Raw genomic sequence first — 16730 nt, 5'->3', positions numbered from 1 at the left:
CCGCTATACACTGTTGATGGGAATGTAAATTGGTACAGCCACTATGGAAAACAGTATGGAGGTTCCTCAAAAAATTAAAGATAAACTACCACATGGTCCGGCTATCCCACTTTTGGGTATATATCCAAAGGAATTGAAAACAGGATCTCGAAGAGATCTGTACTCCCACATTCATTGCAGCATTATTCACAATAGCCAAGATATGGAAGCAACCTAAGTATCTGTCAATGGGTGAATGAATAAAGAAGATGTGACATATATATATGTACACACACACACACACACAAAATGGAATATTATTCAGCCATAAGAAGGACATCCTGCTGTTTGAGACAACACGGATGAAACTGGAGGGCATTATGCTAAGTGGAATACAGCAGACAAAGACAAATACTGTATGATCCCACTTAAATGTGGAACTGAAAGAAGTTGAACTCATAGTCCAGTAAGTCCCCTATGTATGAACCTTAAAGTTGCGAACTTTCAAAGATGCAAACATGAGTTCACGTGTCCAGTCACATTAAGTTAGTTCACGTGTCTGGCGTACATTTTCACATGCGTGCATCCTCTACAGGTAGTTGTGCTTTTGTGTACTTTATTGTATATAGTACAGTAGTACAGTATATTTATTTCAAGCCCAGGATGTCCGGAAGCAAACGTGAAAGCAGCAGTGATGTAGCCGGCACTGCTAAGAAGCATCAGCTGTTGTATTATACTCCTGTACTTTTCAAGGTGCTGTACTGTAAGATTAAAAATGTTTTATTTTTTGTTTTTTAATGTATTATTTGTGTGAAAAGTATTATAAACCTATTACAATACAGTACAATATAACCAATTGTGTTAGTTGGGTACCTAGGCTAACTTTGTTAGACTTATGAACAAATGGGACTTAACGAATGCACTCTCAGAATGGAACTCATTCGTATGTAGGGGACTTACTGTATCAGAGTAAAATAGTGGTTACCGTGGATGGGGGTTGTGGAATCAGGGAGATTCTGTCAAAGGGGGCAAACTTTAACTTCTGAGATCAATAAGTTTTGGAAGCTGCATGTACATTATGGTGACTAGAGTTAATAAAAGTATACTTGAAACTTGCTAAGAGTGTAGATGTCAAATGTCCTCACCACCAAAAAAAAAGGTAACTGTGTGAGGTGATGTATGCATTAAAGAGCTTAATTTTGGGGCTTCCCTGGTGGCGCAGTGGTTGAGAGTCCGCCTGCCGATGCAGGGGACATGGGTTCGTGCCCCGGTCTGGGAAGATCCCACATGACGCGGATCGTGCCCCGGTCTGGGAAGATCCCACATGACGCGGAGCGGCTGGGCCCGTGAGCCACGGCCGCTGAGCCTGCGCGTCCGGAGCCTGTGCTCCGCAACGGGAGAGGCCACAACAGTGAGAGGCCCGTGTACTGCAAAAAAAAAAAAAAAAGTTTAATTTTGGTAACCAATTCACAATTTTTAACATATATCAAGATACTACGTTGTATATCTTAAATATACACACTTTGTCGATCATACTTTGATAAATTTGGGGAAAAAAAGTAAATGCAAAGGGCAGTTATTGGAAGGCTTTAAGAGTGGGTGTGGTATGTTCTGCCCACTGTGCAGGCAGTGAGGGTAGGCATGAACCAGGACAGTCAAGGGGCTGCTCTGTCGGCCTTTTTGCATGAAGCAAAAAGGTGTGATTTCAGAGATGGATCCACCAAACGTTGCTGATGTGTGGGGCCCGGGGACAGTGAGGGATCCAGGGTTGCTCCCAGGTTTTTGACTGTGCAGCTGCTTAGATGGTGTTGCCGTAAACCGATGGGGAGGACAGGGTGTACTAGAGGGTTGTGGGTGGGAAGAGGAGATTGGAAATTAGGAAGATCGGGGGCACGTTGAGCTAGAGATGCCTCCTGGTTATCAGAGTGGAGATGTCACACAGGCAGGTGCATGAGTCTGGAGTGTGCATGAGAAGGTGTACTTAAAATCTGGTGCCAGGATCGTCCTATGAATGCTTCTCCTCAAGAGCTGTCCTGATGGTATTAATTACAGAGGGCTCTTGATCAGCAGCCATGTGATCTGGGGGTCTTTCTTGGGAAGCCCCATCAGTAGCTCATAGAAAGCCCTGAGCTGCTCCCTCCCTGCTTAAAAAAAAAAAAAAAAAAAAAGCTAAGATCCAATTGTCAAAGTGCTTTGTGTCTGGAGTTCAGTTCAGAACTTGAGTTTAAAATTTCTAGTAAACCAAGAATTCCTGGAATTCCTGGGATTGGGCAGGGTTTTCCATCTCTTTGGTGATAACTCCACATTGGGCCATTTACCAAGCTGGACTGCTGACTTTTTACTGGGAGGGTGAAGGCAGAGACAGTTTAGAGTGGAAGCCCTTTTTGGAGAAAGCTTGGTGCAGCTCATCACAGCTCCCAGAGCTCCTCAAACAAAAGAAATGACTTTGCTTTCATTTCTTAATGGTCCCTGGGGTCTGTGCCTCCTTCATGGGATTATTTCATATTCAACCTGCTCTTGCCAAGAAACCAGTTTCCTTTCCATTTATGAACCTGAAAAGCCTGTGTAGGAGTCAGCATTTTGTTTGCTCCTGGAAGCCTTGTAACTTCTTAATTTCCCGCTTGTTACTAAGACAGTGTTATATATCTGCTCCTTGGTACAAAAGTACGCCATGCTGCTGCAGGTAGCAAGGGACATTGACAGACTTGCAAAGTGTCCCCAAGAAGGAGAGGCTGGATGCCCCAGTGTGTGTTTCCTTTTCATTTCAGTATTTGAAAATGGGATAAGCTCGTGTTTGGGGCTTTAACTATCCAGTTAACTAATTAGGTAGCTAGTTAATTATCTAGTTAGAAAAATTCAAGACCTGTTGTCAAAGCTCTGAATGCTTCCTTCCATATATTGGGAAAATGAGGTCCAGCCTTGGGTGAACCTTAAATCTATTAGTTAGATGATGGGAGGTTGTATTGCTAGCTAACATTTATTAAGCACGTACTGACTGTGAGGTGGGGACTATTATCTTCATTTTACATTTGGGGAAACTGAGGCCCAGGCTGAATTTTGTGGTATGTACCAAGTGTAGCTCACACAAATGTAGGACACAGACTTATTTTTTTAATGGCTATAGAGTTTTATCTGTATAGTTTTATATTTGTATTTAGTTTTCTGCTTAAGATGATTCTGGGTTCTATTTGGGAAAAGCAACATAAGGTTTTCAGAAAACGAGTGAATTTAAAGAGAACTGGTTGTATACATCTAGAGCAAAAAATCATGAGGGGCAGAGTTGCCCCTAGGGTGGGTGGGTGGGCAGGCGGGCCTGGGGAAATACTTTTTGTGGGGCTCCTGTCTTTATAAGCAATTTGAGTCATCCTCAAATCAATGTTTCAGCACCATTCTGGTGGCCCAGTCTCACCCGATCCCACAAAAAATAAAAAGCTTGTGCTGGCCATTAGGAGCAATCTGCTCACCAAGAAGCTCTTCTGGCAACTGGCCAGGACCCTATAGGTGCAGGTACTGGAGCTCTTTGGGGCATCTTGTGTCCTGTTGACCTTGTGCCCCAAAGGAAATAAATGGGAACGAGCTGGCCCCATCTGAGGGGGACCAGGGGCATCTCAAGCCAGAACTCATACAGGACCCTGATATGCTTGGGACACCCTACCCCACATGGTACTGCTGGTTCCAGGCACTGGAAGGGGGCTTGGGAAATCCCCAAAAATGTATCCTCACTGTAGAGTTATGTTGGGGTGAAGTGGTCCCTGAAGTACAGGGCCTGGGGCTGAGACCCTGCTTCCCTAGGGTTTAAGGGTAGCGCTGAAGAGTGGGATGACAGTTGAACCGTATTACATTAAGACTTTAAATAGAAATTTTTTCCAAACCTCGTAGATGCTTTAGCTATAGGAGAAAAAGCTGTTATAAGGAGGAAGCCAGCTGGAAAATTCTAGTATTTATAATATCTAATTCTGTTTGCGGGTTTTGATGGTAAAAGATAATTTGGAGGGAACTTTGGAATTTTGTAAGATATTCAAGCAGAAGACTGTTTTGCTCTGCAAGTGACTGTTTTGCTCAGCCCAGTTGCCTGTAAATGCTCTGGGACCCTCTGCAAGCAGACCCAAGGTGGACATTATAAATCTGTTTACCTGGATGTTACTTCTAAAGAGGCCTAGAGACACAGATTATAGCGGAGCTGCGGTGGAGGGAGCAGAGAGAGAATCAGACAAATCCAGGTTGAGCTCATGACTCCGTCACCTTGGGCTTCTGAGGTAAGATGCAAATATCGGAGGTTAGATGTAAAATGGATAGTGCCGACCTCATAGGGCTGAGAGGAGCGGTAAACCCACACGTGGATGTGCACACAAAAAATGGTCCTTGAAGTACGAACTCAAAATGTAAAGGGGTATTTGAACAGCACCTCTAAAGAAGAAAAGATACGCCCAAAGTAGCCATTGCTTTCAACTGTTTTATTGCTAAACTATCATGATACAAGCCGTATAAAAATACTTTACATATAGCAAAAATAAACTACATTAAACTGAAGGTTAAAAACGTTTTGCATAGGAATGTGATGTATTCAAACTCCTTTTAACAGTCAAGATTTTCAAAACCTAAGCCTTCCAGTACCACCCCGTGGGAGAGACTTCTATTTGTTGGAGAATTAGCGAGGACATTCTCAACATTTTCTCCCCTCTGAGGGCTGTAGAGGCAACAGGGGCGAGTGAGTTTCTTTGACAAGGTGTGTCAGGATGCTAAGCTTGTCCCAACCACAGCATCCATCCGTTCGGGCCAATCAGAGTGCTGAAAGTACCTGCTAATAGAACAGCATCATTTGCATCCAAAGCCTGAACTAGGCAGGTGGAGTTTATTCTAATTGGCCAACAGCTGCATAAAGGCAGGGTGTTAAACCTTTCTTCCAGCACCCAACACGCCAGTTCACTTTCAGAAGGGCTGGCTTATGGAGCCACTGCTAGCTCAACAATCACCCGAAACATTTGTTTCTAAACAAACTGAGTTAAGACAGTGATGTTGGCTATAACTCAAGGCACTCATGAAAGCTGAGAGAAATTGATGTTTGTGATCAGTTTAATGTGATGCTTCTTTTTCGTAAGCATTTAGCTGGAATGCAGGAAAACCACTTGCATTGGCTGGTTTGGCTCCATGAGATTTAATGCCCGAGACCCAAGCTTGGGAGATCCAAGGTTAAGATATGTTGGGTAGCTGCTAAGGGCCTGGCCCTCCAAAAGTGAGTTCAGGAAGGTTTACCCCGACTCGTCAAGAATGTCACAACCCCTGTGCCACTTGTAAACGTAAAGCAAACAAAGTTGTTAACCAGACCCCTGACATTCTTTCAATTCTGAACAAATAAGAAGGTCTTGGAAAGGGTTTGACGTGAAAATAAACTCAAGCCTCCCCTTTAGTCCAGAGTGAGAAATGAGAACACATCAGCTTCCGATCTGTCTACACATGACAGCTCCCGCACTGGCCAAGGCTGGCTTCCTGAGAGGGATGGCTTGGCCACTGGATGTAAACAAGAAAGGCTACATCAGTGCTTCCCAGTTCTTAGAAAGAATCGACTTGATTCATCTAGTCTGTGTCTCTGCTGGAAAACTCTGGATGTCCTTTGGGTAACGTGTACGGAGTTTATCTACCAGGATTCAGTTAGCTCTGTAAACATTAGCCCGCACTTCTGTTCTGGGAACTCCCCATTACTCCTGTGTCTTTTTTAGACTCCCCATTACAACACAGGCAGTTTTGTTACATCAAAATCACCTACTAGGTCCCTTATTGGAGGGAGCTAAACAATTTCCAGTTCTCAGTGACAAGATGGAGGCTCAGAGCTGAAGTCAGCAGCATCCTCAAGCAACAAACAGGTGCTTCCTTCTTCCACGGAGCCATTCCCCCTCCTTTCTCTGGAGATGGTTTCTTCTAGCAGACAGGTGACTAACAGGCTCTGAGGTGGGCTTTTGTTTTGGGTTTTGTTTTTTTTTCCTGGAACAATGAACAAATCTTCAAGAATACATCCCTTCTCTTAGGGAGAAAAAATCCTCAATGTATACGTAAAAAGAGACACTTGAAAAAGATTTCTGACCACTTATAAATATTTTCTAATTCCAACAAGGATGCGATATTTTGAGGACAGATAAAAAGCATAAAAATACAGATAAGAAAATAAAATTTAATACCATACTCATTAATTTGAGTTGCTATTATATATTATCAAGCAGCAGTATTTTTGTACAATACAGGAAGACTCAAACTTTGGAAATATACTACATTCAGCAACAGGGCAGATTGCTGTTGGAAGTGCTATATATTTACATTACCTTGGTTGTAGCAAGTACAAACCTCCACCTAACAGATCCTTCTAACACACGTGCAACACACCCATCTTGACGGTTTAGACATCCTTTTTCTTTCTCTTCGAGGACCTATTGCCTCTTCCCATACTGAAAATATTTCATGAGCAGAGTCTACTCTTGGCAAAACCTCCTCCTGGCATCTGTATCTGACAGAACTTTCTTGACTGCCGTCGAGTCTTACTACACATTCTCTTGCCTGTTTATGTCTCAAAGCTAATGTTTTGTTTCTTTCCTTTGCTATTTGGTATAGTTGTTTATGAAAGTGCTTCCTATAATACCCAGCTAGGATGGCTTAGAAAAAGAGTTCGTGAGTGTCTTATACACACACACACACGTACATCTATACATACAGGAATTTGAACTATTAGGAGGCCCTTTGCACTAACATGGTTAGAATAGTGATGGAAAACGCATTAGTCCTTTTTCACCCCATGCACAATGCAGCTGAGCGACTGCTACAATAGCAGGAAGGCACTTGGGTAAAACATTCAGATAACTGAGGAAAGGCCAAATTCCCTCATGTGCAAAAAATGGCTCCCAGCCGGGTCAAGTGACAACAAATCGCAAACCAAACGCTTGAACCCTTCCCCCGTGAACTCAATATTGCTGGAGAGAAAGTTCTTTAGGTAAAGCTGCTTAGATGAGGAACGCTTTATTGAGGAAGAATTTTGCATCCCAGAAGCTTTGGGATGGCGGTCAACTTCTTACTGGCATTCTATTTGTTGAAAAGAATTTTGCTAAACTCTGCTTGGGGTGGGTGGAAAAGTCCCCTGTCCGTGGTGGGCGGTGGGGGGGAGGGAAGAAATGCTAGGTCCTGACCAAAAGGGTACAGACATGTGCTGCATCTCTGGAGCCCCAAACACACCAGGCTGGGGTCACAGGTCTGGAGTTCCTGGCCCAGCTCTCAGAAAGGTTTTGATGACAAAGCCAGGACTTAGAAAACCCACAGTGGGCCCTTAACTGCCACGATTCTCTTCGTAGAGTGATTTTTTCTATCAACTCTGCTAGGCAGAAGGCCTGAGTACAGCCTTTTGAAGAGTGCCAGGAATATTTACACTTTGTGTTTGAGTACAGGGAAGCAATTAAATGGCCGAAAAGGAATCCCCAGTTTGTCCTGGGGTGTCTGCAATGAATGTCAACAAACACATCTGTGTGATTTAAAGCTCACCTGCCAAGAACTTGGACGGTTTTATTTGTTTGCAAAAATTGCCCCAAAGGAGGAAGACTTTGGCAGCCTGTGGGTGCACCCAGAGGAGAGAAACACTCGGAGCTCAGTTGCACACTCCATACGAGTGGTCTGAGCAGAGCGCATTCAAACTAAGGGCTGTGTGGGAGAGGATCTGCTTCTATTCAGATCACATTTGTGCTGGATGAAGCAGCTCATGCAGAGGCATCTTTGGGACTGGGGCGGGGGACGGGTTTCAATGGGTTCAGTTAAAAATAACCAATGAACTTTGGGGCCGAATCGTGAGCTTGAGTATCCCACTTTGAGTCTAGGCCAGAGAGGGAATTCAGCCTTTTTCCTCTATCATGGGGCCGCCCACCCACCGAAGCACTTAGGCCTGCCAGCTGCCATACTCTGCAACCGTTTTACTGAACAAAAATACCTGCACTTTTTTCTTGTTTCTTTTTTGGTTGCTTTAGCCCTTCTGCCGTTCCTTCTCAAAATTCAATGCACATGCTTGAGATTTTTCTTAACTACTGTACTTTCTGGAAAAGCACTTGGGCTGTTAGAGGAAAGAAAGCGGGAACATCAAAAAGCCGCGAAGCTTGTCCGGCTGCAGCGGATGCGTGCTCACCCGGCAGCCCGGGTGACCTCCTCTAGTCCGTGACCGCGTGCTGCAGGGGGTAAGGGCAGCTAGCCAAGAGGCCCCCCCCACTGCCACCCCGGCCAGCTTTTTGAAAGCGGAGAAGAAACAAAAGTGTACACATGTCATAACGCCGAGAAGCTTTAACAGGTGATCTTGTATGAGCCAGACTGTTTTTGATTCAGAAGCGGAACACTGAAAAATCAAGCTTCAGCTCTGGCCCATCCCTGGTGTGGACGGGCAATCCCTAGGGAAGATGGGCCGGCTTCTTTGTTTTTCTTCAGCCTGTAAGCTGGGTCACGTTCCTTTGGTTGCTCTGTTGGAGAGCTCCTTTCCTTCAAAAGGTACAAGAGCTGTATCTGTGACCCAAAAAAGTGAAGGCAAGGGCTGGGGTTTAACTGCATCCCCATCTTCCATCCCCCGAGTCCCCGGCTGCAGGCTCTCAGCTCTCAGGCGCATTCCAGCGGGCGGTCTGTTTCAGGATGTATTTGGGGTCAGCAGGCACTTAAGGTCTGGAGGGGACACCTGGAAGTCAACCGAGACGCTCTTTGGGATTTAGAAGAAGACTCAGAATGCACAGAGAGGAGGCGAGCTCCGGAATGGAGGGTTAGCTTTCGGCCGGCACGTGGTCCCGCGCTCAGCCTCCGGGTGGGGTGGGTACCGGGGAGGACGGTGGGAGGCTCCGGCGTTAGCAACGTGGACGGTGTCTTGCTAATGGCTTTCTTCTACGTCTGATTTCGGGCAGGAGGTCCTGAAAACTCCTTCCTGATAATTTCATTAACTACGAAAGAAGAAAGAGAGAGAGTAAGGGCGAGTGAGAGGGCACCCAAAACAGGGATCAGGTTAGCTTTCTAGAACCTAATACAACCGGACTGTTTTTTTAAAACATGTTTTTGTCTTTGCAGTAATACCTTTGGCGATCTTTAACATAAGAAATGCCTTCCCACATCATGATTCCCCCTCACCCCCCATGATGCTATTTTGTGTTATGGGTTTGTTAGTGAAAATTGCCCAAATGGTAACTTTAAAAAATTGCTGTGGCAGAAATGGAGCTGGGCCACGGGGCATGATTTAAGGAACACTTTCTCCTTGTTATTGAATGCACTTGAGGCGCTCTACCGTATACCGAACTCTGTCTGTTATTACAACATCCAGAAAATACCCACTCCAGGACTAAAACACAGTTCCTTGACCCACAAAACTTACGACTCTTAAGAGGGGCCTTTAAAAGGAAGTGGGTGGGGCCACCACAAAGACTAGCCATCAATGTAAACAAAATCTTCATCCCTTTCAGCACAACCAGGAATTCCACCCCCCCCACCCCTCCTCACTAGTGAAGGATCACACTCTGAGTCTTCTCAAGTACCAAGTGTCCTCAAGGGGCTCTGGAGTGTTCCATTACCCCCTGCCCCAGAAAGCTGCATGGAATTTAGCAGGGATCCAAGAATGCAATGCCAGCCAGTGGCATCAAGGAGCTAGCTCTTCTCTCCCATTCTGGCCACTTATCTGAGGCACCAGGTCCTAGGATCAAGGCAGTAAAGTCTTAGAATAGTGGCTCTTGCAAAAAGGCTTCCTTCAATGTTCTTAGGGAAAAGTTGCCTTCAAAGGCAGCCCAGACACCAGGCAGGGGTGTGCACCTGCCCTAAAGTGTGTATATGCACTTTCGGTTTTACAGCTGGATTGTGTGGACTGGGCCCGGGAGCAGAAAAGGAGGCAGACCCCTCTGGGGTCCCATAAAAGGTAGATGAATCTCCCCTCTCCTGGTGCTGGCACTAAATTCTTCCCACAGCCCCTCCTCCTCTGTTTTCTCATCTCAGCCTTATCCTAAAGTTACAGAGATGGAAGATGAGCAGTGAGGGTTAACTGTTGATGTGCTCAGACTTCCTCCACCCTGAGCTCTCCTAGGTCCAGGGTGCTTTTCCCTGGAAAACCCCTGCTTGGATGAGTCTGCAACTCCCAGAATAAGAAGAGAGCAAAAACACACTGCTCTGGAGCTGGATAAGCTAGGTTTGACTCCTGGCTCCCTCACTAAACGGGCCGTGTGACTTTACCCCTCTGTGCCTCGGCTTTCTCATTTGTAGAGTGAGAATCATCATCGTGTGTACCTTTGGGGGCTGTTGTGAGGATGCTGGGCATTGATGTACATACAAGCTCCTAGCAGGAGGCCAGGTAACCGGTGTTGTGTAGCTGTCAGTTGTGTGATGGGTAGTGATACCCCACGCTTTGTGTTGGACTCTAAACCTAGTGCTTTACACCAGTGGGCTCTGTTTTGTGGCAGAAACCAATCAGGCATCGCTCACTGTTCTTCAGATGTGTGCTGAAAGCAGGTGCAAGGGGAGCTCGAGAGTTCAGGTTCTAGAGCCAGGTGGCCGGGGCTGGAATCCTACCTCTGCTGCTTCCTTGCTCGCTGAGCCTCGCCCTAGTGATGTAACTGCTCTGTGCCTCAGTTTCCCCATCTGTAAACTGTGTATAAAAATATGACCTTCCTTCTACAGTTGTTGAGGAGCTTAGATGAGATGACACAGTGAGAAAATTATCCCAGTCCCTGGCGTAGAGCAGATGTCGGTTCAGAGAGTGGTATGTGCATATGTATATATGTACGAGCACATGACGCAGTATCTCTGGCTGTTAATGGATGAGAATGTATGTATCAGAGTAACAACCGGCTCCAAAGTGTGGGAGTGGATCCACTGATAGGAATTCTGGGGGTGAATTCGTGTGTTCGGCTAACCAGCTCTAACTGGGCCCTGACTGTAGCAGATACCAGCTGACTCCCGGAGCTGGAGGAAGCACGACCCCCTCGCCTCTGCAGCCCCGGCCTCTGGGAAGTGTGCAGGGCTGGGCGGCCGGGGGGCCCTCAGTGAGGACAGCCAGGCAGGAGTGAGAGCACGTGGCCAGGGGGAGGCGGGGTCGGTGCGGCTTCACGCGAAGCTTTTCAAAGCCCGGATTCTGAAGGGTTTCCTGTTTTCTCAACCTAGGAAACGAGAGGAGTCAATCCTCAGTGGAAACGTTCCACGGTCTCGGCTTTCTAAAAATAACTGCTGGGCAGAGCCACTGGCACCACCGCCCTCGCCAAAGGGTTGTTTCCCTTCTCGGAGCTCGGGGCCAGGTTAGGGGCTGGGTGGGGGACGGTCTAGCTTCCCCCTCCCTTTGGATGGAAACCACCCTGGCTTTCTGAAAGCCACAGTCGAATCTAGAAAACTCGGGGAACGCTCTGCATCGGACCCCCTCGCGGTTGGGGTGGGGAGGCGGCCGGCCGCCCGCCCAGTCGGGTCCCAGAGCGAGGCCCACTGGCACCCGCTGCAACCTCTCTGGGGGAGAGGAACCTTTTCTTTCTGAAACCTCAGAGCTCGTGCCCCTGGCCGCGGATGAGGAGAAAGCTCTAGGGCAGAAGCGCCAGCTGGGTGGCGGCCACAGCAGTGCAGCCACATGGGTCTGCAAACGTGGGCTCCAAGTTCCCCGAAAGGGTCTCTGCCCGATCCCTTCACCCCGACTCGAGAGGTCCCGCCTCTGCAGCCTCGCGTCTTTGGGCGGAAGGCAGAAGGGGGCATCGTGCTGCCCTTTCTGTGAATCAACTTCCCGGTGTCACCATGGAACCTCTCCGTGGGAAGGAAAGGTGGTCTGCCCATTCAGCAGCCCTGTCACCTCCTCTCTGTCACACCTTTAGTCTCACTTCCTCACTCTGGCCCGCTACGTGCTTAAGGTCTCCTTTATCCAAAAACCCTGCTCTGGGCTGGTCTTGCCCCTGATCTGGTTCCCACTGTGACCTCGCCTCCTACTGCCCTCCCCCTTCCCCCTCCCCCGCTGCAGCCAAACACACTGGCTTCCGTTCTACGTGATCCCCAGGCCGCAATCATGCCTCCAAGCCTCTGCCCTAGCTGGTCCCCTCGCCTCTTCTAATGCTTTTCTTCCTCACTTCATTCGAGGCTCTTCCTCACTTCATTCGAGGCTCTGCTCAAAAAGTCTCCTCGGCCCCAGGCTCTGGGGACAGTCAGCAGTGCCACCTGCCGCCACCCGCCGCCACCCAGTTGTGCTTGGTCTCCTTATCTCCTTCATATACCGGTTCCTGGCAGTTCACTGTTCTAGTGCTTTAGTTTTCTTGTTCCCCCACCGTATCCCTGGCTTTTGAAGAGTGCCTTGGTACAGAGGAAGCGCTCAATAACATGTATTACTGAGAAGGCAGAAGCTTAGCAAGGGACTAAGTAGCCTCAGGTCACACTGTCTGCTCTGGGATTTGGCCTCAGGTCTGAGTGTTGAAACCCGTCCTTCTGGGTCACTGCCATCAGTATTTCATTCATCCGATAAATGCTTTGAGCATCTGTCCTATGCCAATTTCTGCACCTCTTCTCCCACCTCTTTCCAAATCGGGCCATGGGCAGTTCTCCAAATGGTTCCTCTCTTGTCCAAGTCCTGCCTTCCCTCCTGTCCCCTTTCCTGAGTATCACCTTTTTCCCGGAAGCCTTCTCACATTCCTACATGGGGTCCTGACTCCCTCCAGAAGCAAACACTGAGTTCTCAAAATGCTTTGCTTGCCCCCCTGTGCCATGTTACTTGAGTCGCTTGTATGCCCACTGTACCATGCATAGCAGCATGCGTACAGCAGGTACCTAATGCATGCATCTTAGCCCACCACGAGGACCCCACACCATCAGCCTAGGTCACTTAGTTTAGGGAAGCTGATTTTTCTGTTATCCAATTGACAAACGAGTTTTTGGTCTGTTGTTTGCCTGGAGCTTTTTCTCCACAAAAGAATATAAGCCATTCACATTTTTTCAGGGATAACGATGTGCCAGGTGCTGAACCAAGCACTGAGTTCCTTCTCACACCAAACCTAGTAATACAGTCATCCTCGTTTTATAGATGGAGAAAGAGAGACAGGCAGTCACTTGGCACAGCAGGTGAAGGGGAGAGATCAGGATTTGAACCCATAGCCCCATTTTATTAACCTGTACATTTATATGGCTCCACCATATAGGTAAAGAGATTGTGCTATGAGGTTTGCTAGCCATCACCTTTCTTCTGGGGCCCCGGAATCCTCAGTGGTCTTTTGTGTGTCAGGAAAAGGCCAGAGCAGCCTCTGCGAAGTTAATGAGCAGAGAAGGCTGTGTGTGCTGAGTGGTTAAGGTGGTCACTGAGCAACACTTTCTTGGAACAGAATTGAGGCCAGTGGTGTTCAGTCTGCCACAAGCACCCCCGACCTTTTGTTACCCTTACAGAGAGACACCGTGATGAAAACACAGATGTTGAACCTGGCTACAGCCTCAGGGTGATTTCTAAGCCTGACACCTAAGGCTGAAACCAGAAGGAAAGAAAAGACAGATGCATGTAAGTATATAAAAATTATACATTTTTCTTTAAAACTCCAAAAAAGAAATCTGTAGTATATTCAGTATACATGACAAAGGTCATTCATATATAAAGAGGTGTTACAAAGCAATAACAATTCTAATAAAAATGGCTACAGACATAAAGAGAGAATATACCAGGGGTCAACAAACTTTTTCTATAAAGGGCCAGATAAAAATATTTTCAGCTTTGTGAGCTATATAGCCCCTTACTCAACTCTGCTTTTTTTTTTTAAACATGAAAGCAGCCACAGACAATATGTGAGCAAATGGGCATGGCTGTGTGCCAATAAAACTTTGTTTAACAAAACAGGCCAGGGGCCACATTTGGCCTGAGATATGGTTTGCCAGTCTCTAGTATATACACCAATGGCAAAGAAGAAAAAGAAAGCAAAGTGTGTTTTCTTCCCCTACTTTTCGGGGATGGCAATCCGGGGAAGCCAGTGCCTTTTACTGTTATTGTTCATCCAACAACTCTGGGTTGATTAGTGGTAAATTTCTTAAAACTGATTTCTGCTAGCATCCCACTCTGCCCCAGGAATTTTCTGGTTCACTTGGGGGCCCGGACACCTGCGTGTTGAATTCTTTTAGCCGAGCTCAGAGGTTCCCAAAGCTCAGTTTGCAGAAGAGTGGCCACTCAGGGTTACACACAGAAGCCCACACAGATAGACCTGAGGTGCAATTTAAGACTTTCCAGGGAATTTTGACTATTCTAGGCTTTCTATAACTGCTGACTTTGGAACTTAATCCCCTGAGAAAGAAGCAACAGGAAGGAGAGGACGGGCCCCCATCTTATTTCTCTCCCAAACCTCAAGCTTGTTTTCTGAAGTCTGGTTAGACTGTGTGAGGGCCCTCGAGAGCCTGGGGTCGGCCAGAGAGTCGCTCCTGAACCAGGGAGGCAGTGTTCTGGAGGCCAAAAGAAAGAATCTGAGAGTTAACACAGGCACAAGTCCCACCCGCCACCCTTCTCCTGCGCTGCCTTGCTCTGGTCACTCCTGGGAGCTGTGCCGGGGCAAGAGGTGGCTAGACGCTAGGGTGGCTGAACCAGAAAGCATGTGAAGTGTCCTCTGGATGCTTCTACATTGTGTCCTAACTGCTCTCAGGGAAAGCTACTCTGCAGGCCAAGAGTGAACTCCAGGGCTGAAACTCTGTGCCCTGAGCACCAGGCCTGTCTTCCCCACAAGCACGTGGAAAGGAGCTAAGAAGGAAAGGTGGCCATTGGCTTCCCTGTGACTTGGGTATCACAATGCTTTCACTTGCTAAGCGGCTCCCCAGCCTTTTCTCCCCTCCCAGCCTTCCCCACATGCTCTGGGGGCACTTGGGAACTGAAGAAGAGCTTTCTAGAAGGGCCAGACTTTAGCGGCTCAGGGAAAAGGACAAAAACGCCTTGATAGGCCTGTAGCCCAAAGCTGTGGGTGGGGTCTGAAGCGTTACATGATGGTAAATCCCCTCTGAGGCCAGGCAGATCAGAGCCAGCTTGCCAGAGTTCACAGGCCCCTGCAAGGTCAGAGCGTTGCCAAGTCCTAACATCAGGGAGGGAAGAAGCGCATTAAAAAGGCCCTTTGACTAAGTGGCTGAGTCTCAGCGCTGATATTTCAGCTGCATTTTTGTCATCCTGATTCGCCGGATGCAAAGTTCTCGGGAGGGACTCTGGCTCCGGGTGGGTATATCCAGCCAAGTTTCGCTGAGTGTTACTGTTGCCTTTTGCCTGTTGATGGTGTCTGAGAGTCACTGGTGGAGAATGTGCCAGGGAAACCCTCCCCCTGCTAAGGTTCATGCTGCTGTGGGGAAGTTTTGGTACTTCTCCGTGGGCCCCACCCTCTGGGAAACCAGGTTTGGGAAGTCAGCTCCCTCACCTGGGTGTGCTAAAGGATGTGAAAACTGATGATTGTTCTAACTAACTGGGTTTTCAGAGTGAGCCATCACTGTGCTGCTGCAGAGAACTCGGCGTCTGGCCTATGATGTGGCAAACCCACTTTCACCGACAGACAGTCTGAAAGCCAAGGCCCAGTGGGACATCAGGAGGCACATAAGCCAGCAATACTGATGCTGGATGATTTCTGGCAAGCGCTCACCACATGCTGGTCACTGCACGTGCTACCTGATTCCAATCATTGTGCAGAGAATTAAATAACAGCAGTGGCATCTAAACAGCTGAGGCACAGAAAGGTAAAGCGACATCCTCACCATCCCACGTGGCCTCTCTACCCCAAGCCTCCGGCTCCCTGCACAGTCAAGTCTGCATTGGTTCCCAGGCTCTTCTGCGCAGGCCCAGGACCCAAAGTCGATGCAGGGGATCTACAGCTAAGGCCAGGGGCCCCACTGAGCTCAGTGGGAAAACCACACCCAGCTCTAGCCCAGGTCCAGAGCCTGGTTTCACATCCAGAAAGCGCGGGGCGAGGGGATGGTTAACCCCTTCCAAAGTGCGCAAGAGGGCCCCTGGGCGGGGGGTGGGGGGCGGTGGAGGTTTGAGTTGATGAGATCAAGACTGGAAATTACCTAAGCACAGGGCACTTCCAGAGGTTCCTGACTCACCTGCCCCCTCTCTCGTTCCCCAATGCAGACCGCCCTGCCGTTGACGGAGAGCCGTCCTTAACTGGAAACACCAAGCAAAGTGTACAAACCCAAAAGGGAGCTGGCTCAGGGCAGAAGCAGAGCTGCCAAAGGCTGGAACCTGGAGCTGCTGCCTTCTCCCTGGAAGAGGGTGATGGGGCCACTGGGAGAGCATGCAGATCCCCACCCCGACCTCCAGCCTCTGAGCAGCTCAGGTATGTCCCCTGGGGGTTCCCCCTTACAGAGTGGTCTAGCCCTTAAGAGTAGGAAATGTTGGAAAATGAGAGAGGGCCTTCAGGTTGTAAAGTCTTCTGTTACTCAAAAAAAAAAAAAAATTTCAAGTTAAGGAAACACACGGCTGGAAAACAAAAGGAAAGGCAGAAGATATCAATTACCTTTAACTTTGATTTCTTGGATCAAAGATCACAGTCATTCTGTTTCATAATATGTTTTGTATCCAGCTAAGGTGTGTGTCTATCAGCTCTGAAAAAGATTTGCAAAACCATTTTTGAGAAGAAAAAAAAAAAATCACCTTCGACCTCTTATGCTTCCAACTCCTGCTAATACCATCCATTTAAATGAGTAGCTCTTCACCCAGGGCCGCTGAGAGCCCAGGATAGAACTCAACCCTCTGGCTGTAGTTTAAGCCCCAATTCTATATCGTCTTAACATGTGTGCCAGAATTAACCCCAAAT

The 16730-nt window shown here is 47.8% G+C and overlaps 1 protein-coding gene across 6 annotated transcripts in view; it reads right to left on the bottom strand.

The window, feature by feature from the left end:
- Positions 1–4412: 4412 nt before the first annotated feature.
- The window catches only part of NFATC2 (nuclear factor of activated T cells 2), a 160063-nt gene continuing 147745 nt past the window's right edge, over positions 4413–16730 (bottom strand). For 5 of the 6 annotated variants that reach the window (XM_081257301.1, XM_081257298.1, XM_081257299.1 and 2 more), the window contains one exon: positions 4413–8918. In XM_081257301.1, the coding sequence (XP_081113427.1) occupies positions 8863–8918 (56 nt within the window). In that variant the 3' untranslated portion in view covers positions 4413–8862. Of the gene's footprint in view, positions 8919–16430; positions 16519–16730 lie in introns of all 6 variants that reach the window. The other variant, XM_081257300.1, reaches the window with a different exon arrangement.

This window comes from Mesoplodon bidens (assembly GCF_964165515.1).
Source record: "Mesoplodon bidens genome assembly, chromosome: 15".
NCBI lineage: Eukaryota > Metazoa > Chordata > Mammalia > Artiodactyla > Ziphiidae > Mesoplodon > Mesoplodon bidens.
The sequence above is the reverse complement of the archived record's forward strand: the minus strand, read 5'-3'. Positions and strand labels throughout refer to the sequence as shown.